The sequence below is a fragment of the Channa argus genome, chromosome 24, assembly GCF_033026475.1.
Source record: "Channa argus isolate prfri chromosome 24, Channa argus male v1.0, whole genome shotgun sequence".
Taxonomy (NCBI): domain Eukaryota; kingdom Metazoa; phylum Chordata; class Actinopteri; order Anabantiformes; family Channidae; genus Channa; species Channa argus.
The window spans coordinates 5,228,312-5,255,684 of NC_090220.1; the positions used below are offsets into that span (position 1 = coordinate 5,228,312).

The following is a 27,373-nucleotide window of genomic DNA, read 5'->3' on the forward strand; positions in this document are numbered from 1 at the left end:
CAGCAAAATTCAAAGCAGGCTTCTTCCAGTCTACTGCTACACTCGTGATTATTCAGCTGTAAGGAAACATACAATACGACTGGGTTGAGTTATTATCTGGAACTTGTTCCGGATTCTTTGGCATAGAAAAAAGTAGACGATGTCTAAAAATTACAAAAGTCCTCATTGACTATATATTCCTTTCAATGCTGTAATTCATCCAAATCCCCATTGTCACATATTTTCAATCCTCCAAAAACTTCAGGGATTAGGAATCAATGAACAAAAGTAATCCCATGGTAGATAGATTTTTGTTACTTTTAAGTTATATCGAATTATCACCTTTCTCACCTCCCTTTTTACACAATACGTATTAAACAAAAAAGTTTCACACACCTGCACATGGATGAGAAAAACATTTAATATACTGTATATATATTATTAGGTTATATCACATGCACAACTATGCACAGCAGCAACTACATCAATATAAAGCAGTGAGCCCTGGACAGGCTGTTATCTCATCCAGGGAGATAGGAAGTATGGACAGGAAATCTAGAGGGAGGGGGAGGAGAAGGCCCATATGGGAAGTGCAGTGTAAACAGTCTTCGTTTTTAATCATCCCAGCTCACGTTCAGAACTGGACTCACTTTGATGTTCTCCCTGAGCGCCCCCTCCGCCCTCCCATCCCTTGTTCCCAAATGGCCGCGCTGAGGGCCAGTTGGGGGGAAACGTGCAGATAGTGTCCTTGGACAGTCAATGGCTTAGGAAAAGACGGAGAGGCATTCAGTACCTTGTGGGACCCTAAGAAGGGAGACGAAGGAATGTGAAGTGGTGCAGGATTAAATGGACTTCAGTCAATTGCCTAGGCTGCCTTAATTATAGCTAATGTATTTAAGGAAGCTCTCAAAAGTCAATTCAACATTTCAAAGTACAAACACAGAAAAATACAGCGTGAGAAAGGAAGAAAAGTCAAGCTGGATTTAAAGTGAAAGCAGTTAGCACTTTGTGTTGTCCTTTAATTAGGTCAAATGCCTGTTGGAAGATAAACTCCAACTCCATCTCTAAACAGAGGCTGGTGAACAGCTGACAAGCCTTTCAAGTAATCTTTTGCATTTCTCTTCTGGTCACTATGCAAGATTCATTTTGGAGAGAGTCGAAATTCCTCAGCACTTGTATTTGTCCAAATAGTGCTGGCCAGACCCCAGCCAGTGTTCCAATGAACGTGTTCATTCAGAGGACAGGGCATGCTTCCAGGGAGATCACAGTTTAATAAATCAGTGGGAGATACCTGCCAAAGCAAAGTCTCATGACTTCAACTTGCTAAAAAAACTGGGAACTTCTGCTGTAGCGAGCACAGCAAGGAGTTTGTTGCTTACATCTATTAGCACAATGTCATCAAAACTGGGTCTCATTTAGGTTTACAAAATCTAATATAAAAAAAAAAGGCTACAAAATGTGCATCTGTACTGTTGTAAATACTGTTGGTACTGCCAAGCTTATGTTTAGCTGCTGATGCTGGATGTTTGCCTTCCCACTTTAACTCCAAAATGAGGCAAATTTAAAAACGTAACAACTGAGAAATGATACCATAGTAAAAGAAGATTTGGGGGCAGAGCTGCTGTATTGGATGGCAATGGATTGTACAGGTGTACCTAATAAAGTGGCCCGTATATATTTATGGACCTCAACCTCCCTCCCAGCCTTCCTTTACTTTCATCCACTAATAGACAAGAGACATAAAACGTGAACAGCAAGGCAGCCTGCACAGGCAATAAGAACCTGTTAGAACAAGTCTAAGCTGCAACAAAGAGCATCCTGCAGCACAACACCACCTCTCTGCATTATGGGAAGAAAGACACTGTCTAAACTGTACTGTACCTTCCTAGCACTGGAGAGAACCACAGTGACTTAGAAAAAAAGAGAATGAGTCTTTAATTGACTTTCCAGATTTTTTTAGGCTTCAAAAAGAAGGGGGAGGATTAGGCTGTTGCTATTCTGACTAAAGTAGATACAAAAATATTAGCTGATTGTCTTGATGCATCACCACTGCTATAAGCTAACATGCACTTTACCTTCATACATTACAGCACATTGCTTAAGCTCTTTACCGAGACCTGGCGACTTTTTATGCACTCGCTCTACAGCAGATTTAGATTTTGCCCTCGGGATCTGTACAACAAAATGCGCCAGGTTTTGTGGGAAAAAAATTTAAAAAGGTGGAAATCCCAGAACGGTGGAAGTGTATTTGATTTCAGCTGCACTGTGCTATGGATGCATTACATGCTGCTAACATCATCCCACACAGTTACACTAAAGTCAAATGGGCTTTAACTGGAGAGCGAAATAGCGATGTGTCTTTTCACCTTGCCTAATGCTGGGCTTTCTCCGTGGAGAACTCGTGTAATTCCTTAACAATTATGACAAACTGCCGTATCTGGCTCCCCATTCACAAAACCTCTCACACCTGGTGAGTGAGGAGAGACAAGATCATACAATACCTCCTATCTCTTGGCCCGTTTCTTTGGAAACAGTAAATAAATTGACACAGCTGAAGCGTTACAGCTCGGAAACCTTAATCCACTCCTGAATCCCAAATATGCACACTGAATAGACCACATACTTCATATTTGCAGTTTAATAAATGGTTAAAAAAAAATCCTCTTAAAATTAAATTTTAGGTTTGTATGGGTCTAAACATGATTTGCTATTTTGATGAACAGTCTTCAACCACACCTTGACATTAAAAATTTTGGAAGAACAGGACATGTCATAAATAGTTTCTGCAAAACAAAGCAGCCTGCTTACAAAGGATACACCCCCAAACGTTGGCAAACACAACTAAATGATGTTTTTCTAGGATAAGTAAAAATAGCTACAAAACAAACTAACCTCAATAATACCTGTATGTCATCACTATTGTTAAAGGAATTTAGATATTCTGTCATCACATGCTGAGTGCTGAGTGGGACATGTGCTGCTGGGAGCAGCTCTTGGAAAGATACAGTGGACTGTAACCCATAGCCACTACAGTATTTTGATGGCGTATAGCAACAAGTGCAGGTGTTAGCATCATTTGGTTGTTCAGACAGTGGATGTTGTGTAAACTGGTCTTTAGTTTTGGAAAGAATCGTTTAGCTTAGCAATGATGCACTGAACCTGAGGACAGTGTTCTGAGAGCTGATTCTCCCAAAGAATAAGGCCATTGAACTTTGTCAACACTGTAGGAAACAAGAGAACATTAAAGTTTAATATTTCTGAGCTAAGCTGTGGGATATTAAAATGAGTTTGCACAGACGGAAGAACAGTAATACATCTTCTACAATGAAATCGTCAATGGGAGGGTCCCTTGGAGCGATATAGTTATTAGAGCAACAAGCCAGAACAAATGAACTGTGGGTCTATCAAGACCCAAAGGATGCTGTGTAGAAAGACACGAGTTCGAGACCAAATGTCCCCACTTATCGACTTTACTTAAGTCTCCGAGCAAGGTTTTAAATCTCCAACAGTTCAGCTGAACTGACAACAGGTGCTCACCTGCAGCCCTGGGACTCAGTCCGCTGAAAACTCCTTATTTTGGGTTGTTTGCAAGTAATATATAAATAAGCCTGCAAGGGTAGGGACAGTAGGGACAGTAGGGACAGTAGGGACAGTAGGGCTCTACTGTCTTCACACAGTGTACATGTTTTTTGAAAATCACACCTTACCTGCATCAGTTTTCCCTCGGCGTACCCGGCACTTCCTCCCACGAACACCCCCTCCAGGGTGATGGGCTTTCCCGTTGGCTCGTGCTTCAGCAGTGTCACCTTGATGACCGCTCGGAGGGCCGGCCGCTCGGGCTCCAGGCCCGGCTGGCCCAGCACCACCTGCAGGGCCGCCATGAGCAGCCACGGCCACAGCCCGGCCAGGCGCTGCTGGGGGACGGTCATGGCCTCGGCTGTAGCGGCGGTGCCCGACCGCACATGGTGGACTTCAAAGCAGGCAAACACCGCGGAGAAACAAGACGGAAAAAACACTGGCGTGGACACGATCCACTTCTTCTTTCTGCTTCGGCGATTACTGCGAACCAGATACAATCCAAACTTTTAATGCTGGACGACTGCCATCAGAACTCATGGATGACTGTCCTAAAACTTCCATTCAGCACCAGAGTTAATATTCACACTCGACACGCTACAAAAACGCAAATCAATCAGTGGCCACATGGACCAACCGCTTGGTTACAGTTTTCCAACATAAAACAAGCTGTACGTGTATCCAGTGTCATTAATATGGGTGGCGGAGCACTGCAGGCACGAATGCACCATGAAGGCACGCTGTGTTAGGACAGAGCTTCAAGTCTGCGCTGCTTTCCAACAGCCTGGTCTTCATGAGGCGACAACAGAAGACAACAAATGTCCTCATTTGTTTGCCTTAGAACTAGACTGTTGTATCCTCTCCCAGAAGGGCAGGTCCTGGCAGCGCTCTATTGATCTTCATTGGTATCCGAACTACTGTTAAGATCCCAGTGTTCACCAGTCACTGGACCGTGCGCTCACATTTTGCGCCCGAACCCGAGTTGACAAACAGCATCAACAGGCAGCACGTCCTGTGGTCGCCACATTGTCGGGATAAATCCACCAAAAACGCAGAGCAACGAGGACTTGAACTTCAAAGGCTGAGTTACAGGTTGCCGCCGGAAAGTTATAAGGCATGCTGGCAGATAACGTAGGTGCCAAAAAGTTAGGTAATATATTTTACGACTGGAGAGTTGCGAAAAATTGTTGCACTAATTATTAACCACAGCAAATGGACCGCTGCTTCACTTATAACCTGATAATTATACTGGGTCAGAAACCAAAGAGATTTCTGTATCAGATCCATCAACCTATTCTCCACAGTCGGCCCTCCTTTAAACCTACCTTAAGGAGAGAAAGAAAGAAAACACATTCCCCGAGCTCAGTGGCTTCCCTGCAATGCGAGAAGTTAGATACAATCCTCCTGGAAGCACCGAGGCAAAATGAATCGTTTATCAGAACTACCAACGAGTGCGGAGAAGAATCAAGACATAAAATGTGGAGTCAAAGAGGCTCAAACTCCCTGTGATCCCCATTTTTAGTTGATCAAGTGGAGCGGCACAGAGCACAGTTATGACACTGTCCCAGAAGTTTACCTCCCGGAGTCGCTCTGTCTCCCCTGGGATCTCATTGACAGTCTCTACCTGCTCGCTGTCCTGCTCACTTTGCGTGCTGTGGGAAATCTGCACACCCGAAACAGATTAGTGTGTGTGTGTGTGTGTGTGTGTGTGTGTGTGTAAGGGTGGGGTGGGTGAAACCCTAGATCATAGTAAAAGTTATAGACGAAAGATAACACATGTAAACGGTGTTCAGTGTGTCTTTACTATTTTGCTGTTATCATAATACTACTGTCTGAAATGCAACGTTAAAATTACGACTTGCGTGAATGTTTTTTTTTTTTATTTTCAGTCAAGTTTACTCAAATGCCAACGAGCTATTAGAGCCTGCATGGGCCATAGGCTTCTGGTAGTCCACCAGAAAAACAAACGCTAAAATGCACAGGATTAACGTTGAACAAATGTCGTAAAAATAACTCCTGAGTCGCACCTGAAGGCAGCTAGAAGCTGAGGGCGGAGCAGCAGCGCAGATGCAATGAGGGTCAAACATTGGTAAACGGCTCCATCTAGTGTGCAACACACTACAGAACCAGGACGCATCTCTACTCAACTGCTGTGCCAACATGAAATAATGACATAGAAACACAAACACCTGCATTATCGAATGAAAAAAACACGTCGGTTATACTGCACAAAGATGAAGTGAAAAATTAAAATGTAAAAAAATACCACTCTTTGGTCACTATCAAAAAGCAACCACTAGTAGATTAAACAATTACATTTCATAAAATGATTTACTCTCCCGTATTAAACTTTTGTTTTGCCCGCTATTAGTTATGTTCATAAGCCACATCTGAAATCTGTGTTTTAAAAATAGGAAAAGTTTAAATAAGCCCCTGCTATAAAAAACAAACTCTAAATCATCCTTTTATGTATCACAACTTTAAAATAAATCTTTTAAGCAGAGGTAAAATCTTTCTTTACATATTGGTCCAGCATAAATATTTTAATTATTCTTGAAATATTACTTTTAATTCAAATTCATCTATTTTCCAAAGTCACTCTAAATAAGACACTGCAATGAAAACCCACAGCATTTGCAAATGGTTTTAAATAAGAATTTAATTGAAATACAACAACAAATTTTACCGCAACTAAGAGTCATCAAAGTTGGAGAATGAAGTCTGGTAATAATAAAAACTTGAGATCACATCCTGGACTGTGTCGTATGCAAAGCAAATCGAAATGCTCTAAAACAATTAAAAACAGAAATGTGATGTGTCAGTAAACATGTTATAATAATGATACATTCACTTTTTAATTCCTCCCCCCCCCCCCCCCCCCCACTAATTGTTCATTGAATGAGCAGCCTAAATCTCCAGTGAAGTCTTACCTAAAGGTTTAGTACACTTCCTGTGCAGCTGCTGTCTTAAGCCTGAGTGGGATCCATGTGAGTGTTGCTAACCTTTTCAATATCAGTGTCCTTTGCATCATCACTGGTGACCTTACCAGGGCACAGAGGAATAGGGTATAATGTACAGGTCTTTGATAAACTGTTGTGCTTGTGTAATAAATATACTTACTATACAAAATACTGTAATTAGAGATGATCTATTTGTTTGCAAATTGCTGGACAGAGCTCACCCAGCCTTTTTTCAAACAGTTTGTTTTCCTTAGAAAAGATAAAGCAAAATCACCCTCAGGAAACCTACGCTGTGGACTCCTACCTCAGATATGGCATCTTCAGGCATTTGCTCTGGTACTGAAACCACAGATTCCTCCTGCTGCCTGCATGTGACTGGACTGACATTGCCTGACACATGCATAACCATGGGTGTGGCACACAAAGGGTTAGCTTTCATGGTGCTGGCAGGGCTGTCGCAGAGTGTGGCTTTGCAGGTGGCGGAGGATGGTTCTATTTGACTGAGTCAAAGTGAGATAAAATGTTGCTTTATAATGTGTTAATGTGTTAGATACAGGATGTGTTAAAAACATTCATCTTTGACCATTTGAAGATTTGTTGTGAACGGAGACATTGATTACATGACATCATCGAAACACTCTAATACACCTACCTGGTAATAACTCTAGGGAGAGAATGGCCCTGCCTGAAACCCACCACCTGTGATAAGTTCTGCCACAAGATTTGGATGGTGGTAGTGGCAGACTTGGAAAAAAAACTACAAAAAGTACATTTTACATTAGAAAATGCACTCTTTGGTTTTGGTTTCTAACTGATTTCATACTCACATGGAGAACAACAGATATTGTGCACTGTCCAATAAACCCTGCGAAACATATGGAGCACTGGAAGTTGAGGTCACCTCAGGGTAGTGTTTCTTCAAACCAACACTACTCATGGCACGTATCACTTTGTCTGTACCAAAGATGGAAAGAGATGCACTATGACCATTTGTCAGGTTCTGTGACTGGGGTTCCAATGTGTGCTGTCATGTCCTGAGATTTATTTAGAGTAAGGATGAGTTGCACCCTGATGTATGCGGCTAAGCAACGAAGAACTGCCTGCAGAAACTGAAAACAAGCAAAGCAGGAAGAGACTATTAGACACGTGATTCCTGAAATTGTATAACCATTACTGTGTTTTAAATAAACACTGGGAAAACATTTAGGGTGGTATGTGAGGTATGTTATATTGATGCATTTGCACGATGCATTTCACGTTTATCTCCGCTTCTGCCTTCCCCCCCTTTTTGCTCGTATCGAGACCAGCTTGGCCTTGTTGTTGGGGAAGTCTACTCAGATTCGCAACGAGTTCAGGGAGGTTTTGCTTAAAGTTAGGGTTGTGAGAATAAGGACACTGCAAAGGATCAACTTTCTTGAATCTGCACAAATTTAGCGGACGGACGAAGCTTGAGAAGTTGGTCGTTCTGAAGCCGTTTGGGTGGTCGGAGATGATGGAGCTAGGAGAAAGGATCAGCTTCCCGAAAAGCTCCTGCTCAATGATGACGACCTCGCCAACGCTGCCCCAGTAGATGGCTTTATTGGCAGGGGTGTTTACCGAACGCCAGTTTGGCAGGAAAAGTATGAGGATTGATGTTGCCAGGGAGTGAATTTTCACTAGCATCCATGCTTTTCTCTGCACAACTAAGAAACAAAAGTCAGCGCGAGCACGCAGAATGAGCTCGTGTTGAGCGCTGACCTTGATGACGATGACGTGCCTGACGACGGGATTGACATATAAGGTGTGACGGAGGACGAGCAGGAGGCTCTGCCATCTGCTTAAGGCACTGCCGCTGCAGCCTCGTCTGCTCTCTCTCTCTCTCCGGCTGAGAAACTGGTAGTCTAATGACCCGCCCCGCAGCCTGATTACAGAAACCGTCAAGGTTCACGGGGTTTTTCCTTCCCCCTTTAACAGTAAAGAATTCCCTGTCTTCTGGAGTCAACCTGGTCATGGGAAAAACCTTTTGTCTATTTGCGTCACGGTCCCCGGTTACAGGCAGTAGCTAGCTTTGGATGGAACTTAACGCACCACCGATGGAACCTTACTTGGCTGCATACCTGGCGCCTTCACACGATCATCGGGTGTCTGGGCCCACTCTTCTCCCGCCCAAGCACTGCAGGATTTCGTCTGCACAACTCGAAACATTTATCACGCTCAGGATAACACTGCGCACGCAGGGCTCCGTCACCATGCTCTAGACTTACCAGGAGTTGTGTCTGTACCCCAGGGAAACCAATTATGTACGCTGACCAACGAAGTGAGAATGACAACTGATGACATTCTCCGCAGGTCTCGGTGGGCAGCGCGCTCTTGGTAGGGAGATGGCGAACATGGCTCACACTCTGACATCCCCGGCAATGACCGAGCCATCTACCTGAGCCTCCAGAAGGACTCGCTGACTACGAGGAAGAAAGCACAGGCCTTCTACCTGGATGCTTGGACGAGGAGGAGCTGCTATAGCAGGGAGACATTGTAGCCCCTCACATGTTTAGACGACTAGCCCCAAACAGTGTTGCACTTCCGTAACAGTCTCCCAAGCGCGCACACACACACTTTTATTGCCTTAGTGTATGAACCCCAGCAAGGGTGTGTAAAACGTCTCAGGGCCCCTAACAAGTGTTTGGAATGTGTGTCATGTTACCATGGCCCCCAGAAAAGCTGCCCTCTGTAAATGTTCGTTTGTTCAATTCAATAAATGGTAGAGTTTGTGTTCTGAACACTACACAGAAAATAAACCGTGGCTCTAATGAGGCCAATTACGACCTGCAGTCAGGTCCAACGTTCCATCTTGGGATTTACCATTGGTGTTTGAGGCCCTCTGTGGTTCTTCATTTGAACCAACTGAGTCTGTTGATATTCCTTTCATATAAAGCAGCACTTTTTCTTGCTTTGCTATCTGCTAAAAGAGTTGGTGAACTACGGACAAATGCCGCTTATGTACCAAAAGTTATCTCCACGGCTTATAGCTCTATGGTCTGCGCTCCAAAACATCTGCCCCACCCCCGTTATCTGAGAAACAGGCAAAGCTGCATAACCTGTGCCCTGTAATGAACTTATTACAGGTTGTTCATTTGTGTGACCAGTTGTCTATGATGCACTAGAATGGCTATTGTGAATCTTGTCCATGGGTTTGAGGGCTGCACGGTGGGGTTGTGAATATATGTCCCATTACTTGTGTTGCACCAAATGAATTGACTGAAAGGGAACGAACTATTATGTCTATAACCTCTGTTCCCTTAAGGGATGAGGTACGACAATATGTTGCGCCACCTTACAGCTGAGCTCGGTGAAGATCACCTCTATGGTGAGAGGCTTATATGTGAGAACGGGGCATTAAATCCTGCATGTGCTACAGGCTTCGGGTCAGAACCAGGGCACATCTGTACTCAACTGCTGTGCCCACATGAAATAATGACATACAAACACAATCACTGAATCACTAAACTCGTACACAGTTGCCATTAAAAAAAAACATCAGTTCACTGCACAAAGATGAAGTAAAAAAAAATAAAAATGTGGAAAAAAAAATACCACTCTTTGGTCGCTATCACAAAGCAATCACTAGTAGATTAAAGAATTCTATTTCATAAAATGATTTACTCTCCTCTATTACAGTTTGTATTTGCCTGCTATTACAATTTTGTTAAAAATGTTACTATACATTAAATAATCTTTTTAAATATCACAAGTTTAAAATAGGTAAAATGTCTCAATTTTTTACAGAATTTTTACTCAAATTCATCTATTTTCCAAAGTCACTGTAAATAAGACACTACAATGAAAACACACAAATATCTACAACATTTGCAAAATGTTTTAAATAAGATTTTAATTAAAATACAACAACAAATTTTACCGCAACTAAGAGTCATCAAAGTTGGAGAATGAAGTCTGGTAATAATAAAAACTTGAGATCACATCCTGGACTGTGTCGTATGCAAAGCAAATCGAAATGCTCTAAAACAATTAAAAACAGAAATGTGATGTGTCAGTAAACATGTTATAATAATGATACATTCACTTTTTAATTCCTCCCCCCCCCCCCCCCCACTAATTGTTCATTGAATGAGCAGCCTAAATCTCCAGTGAAGTCTTACCTAAAGGTTTAGTACACTTCCTGTGCAGCTGCTGTCTTAAGCCTGAGTGGGATCCATGTGAGTGTTGCTAACCTTTTCAATATCAGTGTCCTTTGCATCATCACTGGTGACCTTACCAGGGCACAGAGGAATAGGGTATAATGTACAGGTCTTTGATAAACTGTTGTGCTTGTGTAATAAATATACTTACTATACAAAATACTGTAATTAGAGATGATCTATTTGTTTGCAAATTGCTGGACAGAGCTCACCCAGCCTTTTTTCAAACAGTTTGTTTTCCTTAGAAAAGATAAAGCAAAATCACCCTCAGGAAACCTACGCTGTGGACTCCTACCTCAGATATGGCATCTTCAGGCATTTGCTCTGGTACTGAAACCACAGATTCCTCCTGCTGCCTGCATGTGACTGGACTGACATTGCCTGACACATGCATAACCATGGGTGTGGCACACAAAGGGTTAGCTTTCATGGTGCTGGCAGGGCTGTCGCAGAGTGTGGCTTTGCAGGTGGCGGAGGATGGTTCTAGCACAGAGCCTGACCTCTCTGGGGTCACGACTTTAACCAGGCAGTTATTGGTTGGAGTCTGCATCACTTCATCAGCAATCTGGAAAATTGCTTCCAAGTTAACATCACAATTTTTCTTCTCCTGGTTTTTCCTAGTTTGTGAGTCCTGGCTGTGTTCCCCATGACAATATATATTAACAGGATATCCTGACTAAAATAGTGGGATAAAATTTATACTTTAGATACAGGATGTGTTAAAAAAGGCTCATCTTTCTTGACCATTTGAAGATTTGTTGTGAACAGAGCCATTGATTACATGAAATTATTCAAACACTCTAATTCACCTACCTGGTAATAACTCTGGGGAGAGAATGGCCCTGCCTGAAACCCACCGCCTGTGATAGGTTCTGCCACAAGATTTGGATGGTAGTAGTGGCAGACTTGGAAAAAAAGGACAAAGCAATAATATTTAACACCTGAAGTATCTCACCTTAATAAAAATGACCACACTTAACAAGTGTGCTTTTATAACTGATGTCTGATGTCATGCTCACATGGAAAATAGTAGCAGGACTGATATTGTGCAGAACACGGATTAAAACCAGTAGAATTTGGATTCCTATGGTTTGCACTGTCCAATAAACCCTGTGGAACATGTGGAGCACTGGAACTTAAGGTCACAGCAGGGTAGTGTTTCCTTAAAGCAACACTGAAGACAGAAGAGGACAGAGATGCACTATGACCCCTCATCAGGTACTGTGGTGGGACTGGGGTTCCAAGGTGTGATGTCATGTCCTGAGATTGATTTAGAGAGTAAGGATGAGTTGTACCCTGATGTTTAGGGCTAAGCAACGAAGAACTGCCTGCAGTAACTGAAAACAAGCATGAAAAACAACTGTTAGACTCATGATTCCTGAAGTGTGATTGTTCTGGGAAAACATTTAGGGAAGTGTGTGAGGTGTGTGTTATATTGATGGATTTTCACGATGCTTTTCACTTGTCCCACCTATTCGCTCGTATCGAGAACGGGGCCGGCAGGTCACGTTGAGACCCGCTTGTAACTTGGCCTTGTTGTCGGCGGTGAGTCTCCTCAAATTTGCAACAAGTTCAGGGTGGTTTCGCTTAAAGTTTGGGTTGTAAAAATGATGACAGACCCCGTTGTCTCCACTGCAATGATGGCTGTTTTTAACAGCTGGATCAGCTTTCTTGAAGCCGTACAAATTGAGCTGACGGACGAAACTTGAGAAGTTGGTCGTTTTGAAGGCATTTGCGGGGTTTGAGTTGATGAAGCTAGGAGAAAGGATCAGCTTCTCGAAAAGCTCCTGCTCAATGATGATGACCTCGCCAAGGCTGTCCCAGTAGATGGCTTTATTGGCAGGGGTGTTAACCAAACGCCACAGTTTGGCAGGAAAAGTATGAGGATTGATGTTGCCAGGGAGTGAATTCTCACTAGCATCCATGCTTTTCTCTGCACAATTAGAAACAAAAGTCAAAAAAAAAAAAAAAAAAATCACTGAAGTTAACAAAGGCTCTTCCTCATTGAAATGTGGTTTGATTTGAACTTTGATTTAGTGACCATGTCACCTTTTACTGGCAATGTTAGCAGTTAGACATTGAACTTTAAAGAAGCGCTTATCTTACCGAACTCAATCTGAGGTCAAGTTACAGCCCCCCCTTTTTTGTTTTAGCACAATAAAGTACCTTAAGGTTGCATCCAGCAATTATCAACTCCAGAGGTTGTTTTATGACAAAACATGGAATATTTGTTGAATTCCACATTCCACAACTGAGCTGACAACAAAGTAATTCCACAGAAAACAGTGAGATGATAACCAACAAGTTCCACAGAACACCTTCCACTAATAATTCCACACAGCACGTTACACAAATTAATTCCACAGAACATGGTAAGAAACCGTGTACCTTCTTTACAGGCAACACACTCGACTTTACCTTGTTGAGCTGCTAATACCTTGTAGACCACGTCCGTCAGTTAGCTCCAAAAGCTGTAAAACAAACCAAAACATTGTTTCCGTGACAACTGACTAGGCAGAAATCAAAGGCAAACGCTTCAAAGGCAGATATGTGACATAATTGCTGACATCAATGTACATACTCGCACATCTTAATTTACATCATCTTTCAAGAGACAGCTGACCACAGAAAAAACAAAGCAGAACAAACTCCTACATGCTTATGCACACAACATTTGTAAAAGTTAATACCGTACTGAAAATGCTGTAAAAAAACAGCAAAGTTGTTCAAGTCACAAGACCTACAAATGCTAACATTGCTAGTAGCCAGCAACTCAGTTAGCATTTTGTAGCGTTCTCTAATGAAATCTTCTGTATTTGGATTATTTGTTTTGTTTTGTTTTAGTGCAATAATGTTACTTTAGGTTGCATCCAACAATTATCAACTCCAGAAGTCGTTGTATGACAAAGCACTGAACATTTATTGAATTCCATGTACCACAATTCAGCTGCTAAAGTAATTCCACAGAAAACACTGAGATGATAACAATACATTCCACAGACACATTCCATAAATGAATTCCACAGAACATGGTAAGAAACCCTGTACCTCCAAAGTTACACACTCTACCTTGTTGAGCTCCCCACTACCTTGTAGTCCACCTGTTAGCTCCAAAAGCTGTAAAACAAAACATTTCCCACCACTGACTTGTGGCAAACCACGAAAGCAAACACTTCAAAGGCAGATAATGATGTAATTGACTAAATCGTATACTATAGTTATATTCCTTCCAGCTGTTCCCTTTCGGGGGACGCCACAACGAATCATCTGACTCCATCTAACCCTGTCCTCTGCCCTCATGTCCTCTCTCACTACATCCATAAATCTCCTCTTTGGTCTTACTCTAGACCTCCTTTGCCTGGCAGCTCCAACCTCAGCATCCTTCTACCGATATATTCAGAGTCTGTCCTGTGAACATGTCCAAACCACCTCAATCTGAGTTCTCTAACTTTCGAGATACACTTATACATACACTTCTTAATTTACCAAACCTTTCAAGACACAGTGACCAAAGGAAAAAACACAGCAGAACAAACAGAGAAAACTCCCGCTGGCTCACAGTTAAACCCCTTTATTAAGTAACTTAAGCGCCATTCTTAAAATTTGTAAAAGTTAATATCATATAATGAAATTTTGAGATGCGTTAAAGTCACAAGACCCACAAATGCTAACGTTGACGTTAGCTAGCCACTCAGTTAGCAGAGTAATGATAACAGAACACATTCCATAAAATGATAACACAGAACATGGTGAGAAACCGTGTACCTCCACAGCTACACACTCAACTTTACCTCGTTGAGCTCCCGACTACCTTGGAACACAACTCCACGTCTGTCCGTTAGCTCCAAAAGCTGTAAACCAAAAACCATCTCCCAACTGACCAGGCCAACTTCAAAGGCAAACACTTCAAAGGCAGTTAATGATGTAATTGACGACATCATCTTATACTTTATACATCTTCATCTTGTTCTTGGCCTTCCCTATACTAACTAACTAAATACATCCATAAATCTCCTCTTTGGTCTTCTTCTAGACGGCAGCTCCAACCTCAGCATCCTTCTACTGATATAGTCACTGTACAGTCTCCTCTAAACCAAACCGATCTGGCCTCTCTAACTTTTGGCACACTTATACATAAACTTCTTAATTTATCTAATCTTTCAAGACAAAGTGATCTTTGGAAAAAACCCGGCAGAAAAAAGAAAACTCCTGTTGGCTCATACACACTTAACATGCAAAATCAAGCCCATAAAGGTGCACTCTCAACCTGAGGCCAAGTTACAGCCCTGTTTAACTAACTTAAGCACCAATTGTAACATTTGTAAAAGTTAATGCCATAAGTAAAATGCTATAAAGTAATTCCACAGAAAATGTTTAGATTATAAACAATAAATTCCAAAGACATGTTCCATAAATGAATTACACAGAACATGGTAAGAAACCGTGTACCTCCAAAGCTACCTTGTTGAGCTCCCCACTACCTTGTAAGTCCACATCCACCTGTTAGCTCCAAAAGCTGTAAAATTTCAACATATTGTTTCCCCACAACTGACAAAGCGAAACTTCAAAGGCAAACACTTCAAAGACAGATATGTAATTGATGACATCATCGGTGCGCTGATATATCTTGTTCTCTTCCTTTCGGCTGTTCCCTATCAGGGGTCACCACAGAGAAACATGTGCCTCCATCTAACCCTGTCCTCTGCATCCTCTTCACTCACACCAACTAACTTCATGTCCTCCCTCACTACATCCATAAATCTCCTCTTTGGTCTTCCTCTAGACCTCCTGCCTGGCAGCTCCAACCTCAGCATCCTTCTACCGATATATTCACAGTTTCTCCTCTGAACATGTCCAAACCACCTCAATCTGGCCTCTCTAACTTTTGGGATACACTTATACATACACTTCTTAATTTACCAAACCTTTCAAGATACAGTGAGCACAGGAAAAAACAGCAGAACAGAGAAAACTCCTGTTGCGCACAAACACTTCAAACACTGCAAAATCAAGCCAATGAAGTGTACTCAACCTGAGGCAAAGTTACAGCCCTGTATTATGTAACTTTAGCACCAATTTTAACATTTGTAAAAGATAATGTGATGCTGAAATTGCTGTAAAAACTGTTTAAGATGCGTTCAAGTCACAAGACCTAAAAATACTAATACTGGCAGATGATTTCTAGCATTCGGTCTCTAATGAAATCTTCTGTATTTGGAGTATTTCTTTTGTTTTGTTTTAGCACATTAATGTTACTTAAGATTGCATCCAACAATTATCAACTCCAGAGGTCATTGTATGAAAAAACACTGAACATTTATTGAATTCCATGTTTCACAATTGAGCTGATAATCAAGTAATTCCGCAGAAAATGTTGAGATGATAACCAATAAAATACATAGAACATGTTCCACAAATTAATCCTACAGAACATTTAGAAACCGTGTAACTCCACGGCTATACATTCAGCTTTACCTTGTTGAGCTCCCCACTTTGTAGAACACATCCATCTGTTTGCTCCAAAAGTTGTAAAACTAAACACGAAATCCCTGACAACTAAGTAGGCAAACTTCAAAGGCAAACACTTCAAAGGCAGTTATAAGATGTAACTGATGACATCATCAGGCCTCTCTAACTTTCAGTACAGTTATACATACACTTCTTAATTTACCAAACCTTTCAAGACACAGTGACCACTGGAAAAAACACAGCAGAACAAACAGAGAAAACCCCTGCTGGCTTTATGACCTTTTCAGGGGTCACCACCGCGAATCATGTGCCTCCATCTAACCCTTTCCTCTGCATCCTCTTCTCTCACACCAGTTCCAACCTCAGCATCCTCCTACCGATATTTTCACAGTCTCTCCTCTAAACATGTCCAAACCACCTCAACCTGGCCTCTCTGTATTTATCTCCAAAAACTCTAACATGAGTGGCATTCAGTGGAATTCTTTCTTAACTGCTGTATAGTCTATTATTGTAAATTCAAATGTTATTAGAAAATGGTCAGACAAATGAGAATTATTATCATTATTATATTACTTTTAAATGATCAGTTTCAATGCAGTATGTTAGGACAAGGTCTAATTTGTGACTAGTTAGTGGGTTAAGTTACATTTTGGGAAAAAAACAATTGAATCCAATAATGAAATAAATGCAGTGCTGAGGCAGTTACTGTCAGCATCTACATGAGTGTTAGAGTCACCCACTATGATGATTTTATCTGTACTAAGCACTAAAATTGGATAGAAAATCTGAAAATTCAATCAAAAACCCTGAATAAGGGGCTGGAGGACGGTACACAATAACAATAAGAAGTGGTTTTGAGTTTTAGCGTTTGGGTGTAAAAGGCTGAGAGTAAAGCTGTCAAATGAGTTCTAACTCTGTCTAGGTCTAGGGTTTATTAATAAGATAGAGCGGCCTGTGCTTCTAGGAACATGATAACATGTTCATATGACATATTCTTCCTGCTGCAACCAGGTTTCAGTAAGACAAAAAAAATAAATTTGATGATCGTTTACTAACAGGAATTTAGACAAGAGAGATCTGAAAATTAATAATCCACATTTAATAGTTTTGGTTTTTGATTCTGTATAAGTAGTGGTCTTAACATTTAGGTTATTATGATTAAATTCCCATGTGTTAATTTTTGGTTTAAATAGTATAGGTGGTCTCTCTTGGGCAAAGAGCAGTGTAGTGAAGATCATAAAATTCACCGAAATAGTACAATTCCCTGGGTGAAAAATTAGAGTCCATTAGAGCAATATTTTTTATGTTGATAACCTCAAATTCTATGAACATCTCAGAAGGATGCAGGACAATTGAGTACATCAGAGTCACAGGTGTTTCCAATCGTCAGTAAGTCACCGGAGACTGAAGTGCTGTGGGCAATGTTCTCAGAGCAGAGCAGACCTCCATCTTTTTAGATTTTCCTCCACCTGCTCCCTGCTCTTGCTACAGATCACAAACATCATAGTCCATGGAGATTCCTGTCTAACCTCATCTGTCAGTCTGTCCATCACCAGAGAAGAAACAAGAAAGGGCTCAGAGCTGATCCTTGGTGCAGACCCACCTCCACCTTGAACTCCTCTGTCTCACCAACAGCACCTCACCACTGTCTTACAGCTCTCATACATGTCCTGCACCACTCTAACATACTTCTCTGCTGCTCCAGACGTCCTCATACAATACCACAGCTCCTCTCTCTGCACCCTGTCATACGCTTTCTCTAAATCTACAAAGACACAATGCAACTCCCTCTGACCCTCTCTGTACTTCTCCATCAGCATCCTCAAAGCAAATACTGCATCGGTTGTTCTCCTTCTAGACATGAAACCATATTGCTGCTCACAAATGTTCACCTCTGCCCTTAGCCGAGCTTCCACTACTCTTTCCCACAACTTCATTGTTTGGCTCATCAACTTTATTCCTCTGTAGTTGCCACAGCTCTGCACATCTCCCTTGGTCTTAAAAATTGGCACCAGTAGACTTCTCCTCCATTCCTCGGGCATCTTCTTACTCTCCAAGATCTTGTTAAATAAACTAATCAGAAACTCTACTGCCACCTCTCCTAGACACTTCCATACCTCCACAGGTATGTCATCAGGACCAGCAGCTTTTCCACTCTTCATCCTCTTCAACATCCTCCTCACTTCACTCTTACTAATCTTTGCTACGTCCTGCTTCACACCAGTCACCTCTTCTATTCTCTGTTCTCTTATATTTTCCTCATGCATCAACTCTTCAAAGTTCTCCTTCCATCTTCCCATCACACTCCTGGCACCTGTCAATACATTTCCATCCTTATCTTTAATCACCCTAAGCTGCTGCACATCCTTCCCATGTTTATCTCTTTGTCTGGCCAACCTGTACAAATCAACCTCTCCCTCTTTAGTGTCCAACCTAACATACAAGTCCTCATATGCTCTTCCTCTACCTTCATCTTACGCTGCATCTCCCTGTACTCCTGTCTACTCCCGTCAGTCCCCTCAGTGTCCCACTTCTTCTTAGCAAACCTCTTTCTCTGTTTACACTCCTGAACTTCCTCGTTCCACCACCAAGTCTCCTTGTCTACTTTCCTCGTTCCCTATGACACACCAAGTACCCTCCTACATGTCTCCTTGATCACATTAGTGGTCCAGTCATCTGGAAGCACCTCCTGACCACCCACAGTCTGCCTCAGCTCCTCCCTGAATTCTACACAACATTCTTCCCTTTTCAACTTCCACCATTTCATCCTCTGCTCTGCCTTTGTCCTCTTCATCTTACTTACCACCAGAGTCATTTTACACACCACCATCCTGTGTTGTCTGGCTACACTCTCCCCTACGAATACGTTACAGTCACTGTCACTCTGTAGTATTTAGTAAATTTGGTGGTAGTAAGTTTTACACTGTGACTTTTGATGTTGATATATTGGCAGTAAAACTATCCATATTTCACAAACAATTAATTTGATAAAAGGATCAATGCCATTTTATCCCCGAGTCCCAAAATTACAAAGTATCTCCATTTCAAATTTCAATCTTGATCATAAAAGAAATAATAACAGGTAATTAGGACCAAAACTTTAGCTTTTTTCCCATTCCCCTAAAAGCTAAAGAAGTGCATTTCAAGATAACTGAGGGAACTGTAAGCCACACTGTCAGAAATTGTGTGAAGTGATGTACATTTCAGTCCCTGTAACACCATAGATGGTATAATGTACAGGTCTTCTGATAAACTGTTGTGCTTGTGTAATAAATATACTTACTATACAAAATACTGTAATTAGAGATCATCTATTTGTTTGCAAATTGCGGGACAGAGCTCACCCAGGCTTTTTTCAAACAGTTTGTTGTCCTCAAAAAAGATAAACTTACTCAGGAAAGTTACGCTGTGGACTCCTACCTCAGATATGGCATCTTCAGGCATTTGCTCTGGTACTAAAATCACATATTCCTCCTGCTGCCTCCATATGACTGGACTGACATTGACTGACTAAAACAGTGAGATAATATTATGCTTGATCATATTTCTTGACCATTTGAAGATTTGTTGTGAACAGAGCCATTGATTACATGAAATTATTCAAACACTCTAATTCACCTACCTGGTAATAACTCTGGGGAGAGAATGGCCCTGCCTGAAACCCACCGCCTGTGATAGGTTCTGCCACAAGATTTGGATGGTAGTAGTGGCAGACACCTAGACGTGGCAGAAAAAAAGCACAAAGCAATAATATTTTACATTAGAAAATTCAGTCTTTGGTTCTAGTTCCTACTGCTGGTAAATCTACAGTTCTGATTTCATATTTAAAAACAATATTCATTCAACATACAGATTCTTGCGGGTACATCTTGACTGAAGTATCTCACCTTAATAAAACTGACCACACTTTACAAGTGTGCTTTTATAACTGATGTCATGCTCACATGGAAAATAGTAGCAGGACTGATATTGTGCAGAACACGGATTAAAACCAGTAGAATTTGGATTCCTATGGTTTGCACTGTCCAATAAACCCTGTGGAACATGTGGAGCACTGGAACTTAAGGTCACAGCAGGGTAGTGTTTCCTTAAAGCAACACTGAAGACAGAAGAGGACAGAGATGCACTATGACCCCTCATCAGGTACTGTGGTGGGACTGGGGTTCCAAGGTGTGATGTCATGTCCTGAGATTGATTTAGAGAGTAAGGATGAGTTGTACCCTGATGTTTAGGGCTAAGCAACGAAGAACTGCCTGCAGTAACTGAAAACAAGCATGAAAAACAACTGTTAGACTCATGATTCCTGAAGTGTGATTGTTCTGGGAAAACATTTAGGGAAGTGTGTGAGGTGTGTGTTATATTGATGGATTTTCACGATGCTTTTCACTTGTCCCACCTATTCGCTCGTATCGAGAACGGGGCAGGTCACGTTGAGACCCGGTTGTAATGATGGCTATTTTTAACAGCTGGATCAGCTTTCTTAAACCCGTACAATTTGAGCTGACGGACGAAGCCTGAGAAGTTGGTTGTTCTGAAGCCGTTTGGGGGGTCGGAGGTGATTGAGCTAGGAGAAAGGAGCAGCTTCCCGAAAAGCTTCTGCTCAATGATGATGACCTTGCCAAGGCTGTCCCAGTAGATGGCTTTATTGGCGTTTACCAAACGCCACAGTTTGGCAGGAAAAGTATGAGGATTGATGTTGCCAGGGAGTGAATTTTCACTAGCCTCCATGCTTTTCTCTGCACAACTAGAAACAAAAGTAAAAAAAAGTCACTGCAAGGTAACAAAGGCTCGTCCTCATTGGAATAAGTGGTTAACTTTTATTTAACAACCATACCACCTTTAAATGGCAACGTTAGCAGTTATCTAGACATTGAACTGTAAGGAAACGTTTATCTTAGCTTCACACCTAATGTGCAAAATCCAGCTGACGACGAAAATAGTCACAAGCCCTACAAATGCTAATGTTGTAGTTCGGTAGAAAAGAAACATCAAATTTAGCATTTTAAAATGAGTAAATTGGCAAATTGGTTATGCTAATTTTATGTTTCTTTGCTATGCTAATTGTTTTGTATTTCTTTGTATTTTAGGCCATTTTACATAAAAAAACAAACACGATGATATTTGTACCTGGGTTGCCAAAGATGACCGTCTCCTATTCTCAGAACCGTTAGTTTTCTGAACCACTGGAGCTGTAAACTTGTTTCATAACGTTTCTTCTGACAGAAACTGAACCAGCTGCCAGGATTCTGTCTTGTTCTTCAATTGGGAAAACAATTGATCAAAGATCAACTACTGCCTTAAAAATTTCAGGATACTACAAATAGATCATAAATAAAGCATCAGCAGCAAAATGACCTTTTCACAACTAAAAGGGTCGTGTTTTCATAGGTTCCTCACATTATAGCTTGGCTGTAATTCCTGAAGTGGTTGCAACAAGTTGGAGATGAACTTTGAACATCTTTTTTGGAAGTTCTAAAATTTGGAAGCTTTGTAAAGTTAATCAAAACCCTTCCTGTAATGTAAATAGGTTGGATGGATCATATTGTACACACAGCTCACCATTTTTACTTCATCAGTATTGTCTAGGGTCTAGAATAAACAGACATATAAGAGGTTTAATTAATAACGGTATTGATAGGTCTGTTCCTTCAGACTGTCCCAGTAAGCTAGTTAATATGCACAAAACCAGGACCCTACAAATGACATAGATAAAAGGAATGAAATCACCCCAAATTAAATGGATTAACACATCTGTGCATTTGATTTATGAAAAATACTGTGATCGACCTCTGTTTCTCAGTCGAGCGTGGTTTTTGCCATATATAGATAATTTCCTATTGTGGACAATATTAATTTTAAGAAAAAGCATAATTAATTTAATAGGCATATTATACCAACATAGCTAATTTCTGTGGTAATTTTAATTTATTAATATATTTGGGGACATAATATTAAGCAAATGCAGGACACAAAAAGAAACTACATTTATTAGTTTACCAGTCCACTAGTTCTCATACTGGATTATATGTTTATTTATGTTTTACTTAAAGAATTCACATTCAAATAACGAACAGTTTTTCAATAAACTATTTTTTTTCATCATTTTGTAGATGGTTGAAATACATGTATGAATCGTTAGATGAATACTAATTGTCCCTCAGTTCCTGAATGGTACTTTTGTGGAAGGATAGAACAAATACTCAGGTCATAACTATACAAGATTATTGCAGTAGCACCCATGAAACCGGTAATTTCTAATGTTAATATTAAGATTTTCAAACAGGCGCGCTGTAGGGACACCTCCTGGTCACTTTATAGGTCCTCGCTAATGACGTATTACACCAGCGACAGCAGTATCACAATATTACTCTTTTTGATTGTGTCATATTTTTGTGGTTTATTATTAGAAGTTTGTTACAATGGCATTGGACACTGTGCCCAAAGACCTTCGCCACCTGCGAGCATGTCTTCTTTGTTCATTAGTAAAGGTAAAGCGTGAACTGCGACATAGAGACGATTCAGTTAGCTTTTGTGCTAATGCGTAGCCGTCTTTTATGTAACAAGCGTTAGCTAAAGTTAGTATATTTATTTTGTTGTATGTCACACACGAGCTAAAATAGAAATAATGATTTTGCTATTACTTGGACTATACTAGTAAAAGGGTGTAAATGTTTACACTAAGGCACGATTGTTGTTGTATTTGTCTTTACTTTAGGCTACGATTGAAACAATTCATTTATAGTAACGTTACCCAAGCTAAAATAAAGTTACGCTGGTACTTCATTAATGAATGACCACTCACCTATGATTAGAGGTAGATGGGGAAAACACGAAATTTGAGAACCAACCACGTTTGCTGGTATTTATCCTTTTTTCAGGTTTGTTCCATTCCTCACTCACTCTTCCCACTAAATTTCCTTCTCTTTTCTTAGACCATTGATCAGTTTGAATATGACGGCTGTGACAACTGTGAGTCGTACCTTCAGATGAAAGGGAACCGAGAGATGGTTTATGAATGCACAAGCTCCTCATTTGATGGGTAAACAGCGATTTAATATTGGTAAATCAGAAACTGTAGCAGTGCTATGTTGCAGATTGAGTGACCGAATGTTTACCATTTCTGTCTGTATGTTCATAGTGTTATTGCCATGATGAGTCCTGAGGACAGTTGGGTGGCTAAATGGCAGAGGATAGGTGAGGATTTATGCCCCTACCTAAAGCTGCATTAATACAATTCTTTGTTAAAATAAAACATCAATAAGAAAACATCAATTACAACTTGATGCTGTCAAGTACAATTTGAATCACTCCCTTGTTCAGACACTGCTTTGTGAAATACTAGTTCAAGTTATCTTCAGTCTGAATTAAAATACATACCATAATATTTGTGTAATCATGTGCTCCATGCTTTAGGCAACTTCAAGCCAGGTGTGTATGCAGTTTCAGTGACAGGCCGACTACCTCCAGGTACACTGGAATTAAATACATTGCGTCAATATGTACCAAAAGTCGTAAAGATCAAAAGGAAATGCTTGATTTGGCTTAATTGCTGTTTTTTTATCCTTTTCTAAAGGGGTGGTGAGAGAGTTAAAAAGCAGAGGAGTGATCTACAAATCCAGAGATACAGCAGTGAAGACATAAATCAGACTGCTTCGAGTGAACGTCATTAGATTAACCTCACTAGGATGGTATTATACTATACAGTATCCAACTCCAGGGGGGCAACAAGAGTGGGACTAAACTTCATCTGTGATGTCTTATGGAACTTTCCTCTAACTGTGCAGTTTTTGTTTTTTGTGATTAGAAATTTTGTCATGGAGGCTCATTGGGGGAAGGAGTGAATAATCCTTGTTTAAATTTTGAAAAAGGAATAAATGTGTTTTATAATTAACATGAGCAGCTGTCATAAAATTTGTTTTTATATATACAGTGCCTTGCGAACGTATTCGGCCATCTTGAACTTTGCCAACCTTTTGCCACATTTCAGGCTTCAAACATAAAGATATATAACTGTAATTTTTTTGTTTAGAATCAACAAGTGGGACACAATCATGAAGTGGATAGAAATTTATTGGATATTTCAAACTTTAACAAATAAAAAAACTGAAAACTTGGGTGTGCAAAATTATTCAGCCCCCTTAAGTTAATACTTTGTAGCGCCACCTTTTGCTGCGATTACAGCTGTAAGTCGCTTGGGGTATGTCTCTATCAGTTTTGCACATCGAGAGACTGAAGTTTTTGCCCATTCCTCCTTGCAAAACAGCTCGAGCTCAGTGAGGTTGGATGAAGAGCATTTGTGAACGGCAGTTTTCAGTTCTTTCCACAGATTCTCGATTGGATTCAGGTCTGGACTTTGACTTGGCCATTCTAACACCTGGATGTGTTTACTGAATCATTCCATTGTAGCATTTGCTTTATGTTTTGGATCATTGTCTCATTGGAAGACAAATCTGACAGTGGGGATGGTGTGTTCAGGGTGATGAGCCGTGTTGCTTTTACGCCAAACGTAACGTTTTGCATTGTTGCCAAAAAGTTCGATTTTGGTTTCATCTGACCAGAGCACCTTCTTCCACATGTTTGGTGTTTCTCCCAGGTGGCTTGTGGCAAACTTTAAACGACACTTTTTATGGATATCTTTAAGAAATGGCTTTCCTCTTGCCACTCTTCCATAAAGGCCAGATTTGTGCAGTATACGACTGATTGTTGTCCTATGGACGGAGTCTCCCACCTCAGCTCTAGATCTCTGCAGTTCATCCAGAGTGATCATGGGCCTCTTGGCTGCATCTCTGATCAGTCTTCTCCTTGTATGAGCTGAAAGTTTAGAGGGACGGCCATGTCTTGGTATATTTGCAGTGGTCTGATACTCCTTCCATTTCAATATTATCGCCTGCACAGTGCTCCTGGGGATGTTTAAAGCTTGGGAAATCTTTTTGTATCCAAATCCGGCTTTAAACTTCTCCACAACAGTATCTCAGACCTGCCCAGTGTGTTCCTTGTTCTTCATGATGCTCTCTGCACTTTAAATGGACCTCTGAGACTATCACAGTGCAGGTGCATTTATACGGAGACTTGATTACACACAGGTGGATTCTATTTATCATCATTAGTCATTTAGGTCAACATTGGACTATTCAGAGATCCTCACTGAACTTCTGGAGAGAGTTTGCTGCACTGAAAGTAAAGGGGCTGAATAATTGTGCACGCCCAATTTTTCAGTTTTTTATTTGTTAAAAAAGTTTGACATATCCAATAAATTTCGTTCCACTTCATGATTGTGTCCCGCTTGTTGTTGATTCTTCACAAAAAATTACAGTTTCATATCTTTATGTTTGAAGCCTGAAATGTGGCAAAAGGACGCAAAGTTGAGGGGGGCCGGCGCTCTGTGTGTGTGTGTGTGTGTGTGTGTGTGTGTGTGTGTATATATGTGTATGTGCATATATATATATATATATATATATATATATATATGTGTGGGTGTGTATATATCTATATCTATATCTATCTATCTCAGCTTCCCACGAAGCTGAAGCTGATACAAGACAGTAGAAGTTCCCTAGAAAATTACCTTAGAGAAACTCCTAGAATTACCTGAAGAAACTGTAACAAACAAAGCCCACTGAGACTAGTTAGTAGATAATGTGTCTATCACAGTGAGGCAGACTGCAGCAGGGCACAGTATTCAGTGTCCCAGAGTTAGTGAGCAACCATTATTTACACTAGATGTTAAATAAAATGTCATGAAAAAGGTCAAACAACATTTTAGTCCAGACTAAAATATTTTAACAACTAGAGATTGCTATGAAATTGTGTACAGACATTCTTGTCAACCCTTTCAATAACCTACATTAGGATAACACACTAATTTGGCCAATAAAAACAACACCTGCTAAACTAATGAAATTCTGCCTCAGCTCTCATTTATCTGCCTTAGCTATGTTAATTAACCAGCTAAAGTTAAGCTATGATGGTGAACATCAGCCTGATAATGTACTTTTAGCATATTGTCATTTGCATTTAGTGCAAAGCAATGTTAAACTGAGCTGCCAGCATATTTGCAGAGTTACACTACACACTACTATGTACCACCACAAAATTCTATTCAAGTCAGTGAATCAACGTGCAGTACCACGAGCTGCTAGTAGAGGGAACTGTAAGCCATACTGTCAGAAATGGTGTGTCAAGTGATGTACTTTTCAGTCCCTGTAACTGCTGTCGGGTTCTGTTTCATTGCACCGTAGCCTTTGAAAGACAATGATTAAATTGATTGTGCTGCTCTGCAGATCAGGTGTAAAGTTCGCCATTACTGTACTGATGTGTTGTGGTAAACTGATGTACTGGGGTCAGGCAAACTGAGAAGACATTTCTGTAAATAAATGCAGTCGGATTTTACTTGTGCCTTAGATTAGATGTTATTAGCAATATTTTAAGGCCTCTATATAGAAACATGCACACAGAGACCTACTTTAACTAGGCCATATATCAAACTAGAATTCAAGAGAAATATGAGGCTATAAATAAAATAGCCACACCTCACACTGCACACTCTGTATGTACCAGTGTCTTATGCTGCCAGATGTGTCTGAGTGCAACTTGGTCACATGGTGTTTTGAAGCCCACAATACTGTAACTTGGTTTTCATGAAAAGCGGGTTACAAAGCGTGTAAAGACTCTGTGTTAGCACAAAATTATTCTATTTCTGCCTCATATCATCCTGCTACTATATGCAAAAAAAAAAAAAAAAATCCATTCTCATAAATGCAGTGGAGTGAAAATATAAAGAACTGGAAACAGAAACACTCATGTAAAAGTACCTTAAAATTGTAAAGTATAAAACTTGACTAAATGACTAATTTTCCATCTGTGCTAACAGATCACTGAGGTTCCTTTGGTGTAAGCACTAATACTACAGAGCAGATAGACACTGACATCCAAATGCTGTATGGAATTTAAACAAAAACTGGATAATTCATCTGTTCATCAAAAAATACTTACTTAGCTTTACAGGAAGATTAATGTGGAGAGGCCCGACTACTGAGGATAATTCAGATTTTTTTTTTATTGAACATCTTTGGGGATGTTTTTTTCCTTTAGCTAACATGAGGTCAAAGGTCAGGATCATCAGCACCTTGGAAATCCTGCGGAAAGACTCACACAAGCTCATAAAGGCTTTTATTATTTTGATTCTCATTTTCATAAAGTTTTTTAAATATATAT

At 40.6% G+C, this 27,373-nt stretch overlaps 4 protein-coding genes and 1 long non-coding RNA gene across 6 annotated transcripts in view; 1 reads left to right on the top strand and 4 right to left on the bottom strand.

Moving 5' to 3' along the window:
- LOC137108972 (E3 ubiquitin-protein ligase RNF43) overlaps positions 1–5,160 on the bottom strand; it is a 73,270-nt gene extending 68,110 nt beyond the window's left edge. For both annotated transcript variants that reach the window (XM_067494230.1, XM_067494229.1), the window contains exon 1: positions 3,687–5,160. In XM_067494230.1, the coding sequence (XP_067350331.1) occupies positions 3,687–3,908 (222 nt within the window). In that variant the 5' untranslated portion in view covers positions 3,909–5,160. The remainder of the gene's footprint in view (positions 1–3,686) is intronic.
- A 1,006-nt stretch (positions 5,161–6,166) lies between these two features.
- LOC137108975 (uncharacterized) lies at positions 6,167–8,152 on the bottom strand. The gene is made up of 3 exons (XR_010912257.1): positions 6,820–8,152; positions 6,486–6,596; positions 6,167–6,342 (listed from the first exon to the last, which is right to left on the bottom strand). It is a non-coding gene; the product is annotated as an uncharacterized lncRNA (long non-coding RNA).
- Positions 8,153–9,908: 1,756 nt separating this feature from the next.
- On the bottom strand, positions 9,909–12,659 carry LOC137108973 (heat shock factor protein 1-like). Its single transcript, XM_067494231.1, has 6 exons — positions 12,162–12,659; positions 11,710–12,027; positions 11,504–11,595; positions 10,986–11,255; positions 10,652–10,762; positions 9,909–10,511 (listed from the first exon to the last, which is right to left on the bottom strand). Exons 1-5 carry the CDS (start codon positions 12,613–12,615, stop codon positions 10,688–10,690), a joined length of 1,209 nt encoding a protein of 402 aa, XP_067350332.1. The 5' UTR covers positions 12,616–12,659; the 3' UTR covers positions 9,909–10,511; positions 10,652–10,687.
- A 7,122-nt stretch (positions 12,660–19,781) lies between these two features.
- On the bottom strand, positions 19,782–21,732 carry LOC137109294 (uncharacterized). Its single transcript, XM_067494911.1, has 4 exons — positions 21,728–21,732; positions 20,589–20,903; positions 20,047–20,519; positions 19,782–19,876 (listed from the first exon to the last, which is right to left on the bottom strand). The coding sequence occupies exons 1-3, from the start codon at positions 21,730–21,732 to the stop codon at positions 20,048–20,050; spliced, it is 792 nt and encodes a 263-aa protein (XP_067351012.1). The 3' UTR covers positions 19,782–19,876; position 20,047.
- A 740-nt stretch (positions 21,733–22,472) lies between these two features.
- Positions 22,473–24,050, top strand: supt4h1 (SPT4 homolog, DSIF elongation factor subunit). The gene is made up of 5 exons (XM_067494763.1): positions 22,473–22,647; positions 23,092–23,198; positions 23,298–23,353; positions 23,573–23,626; positions 23,733–24,050. The coding sequence occupies exons 1-5, from the start codon at positions 22,579–22,581 to the stop codon at positions 23,798–23,800; spliced, it is 354 nt and encodes a 117-aa protein (XP_067350864.1). The 5' UTR covers positions 22,473–22,578; the 3' UTR covers positions 23,801–24,050.
- Positions 24,051–27,373: the final 3,323 nt, after the last annotated feature.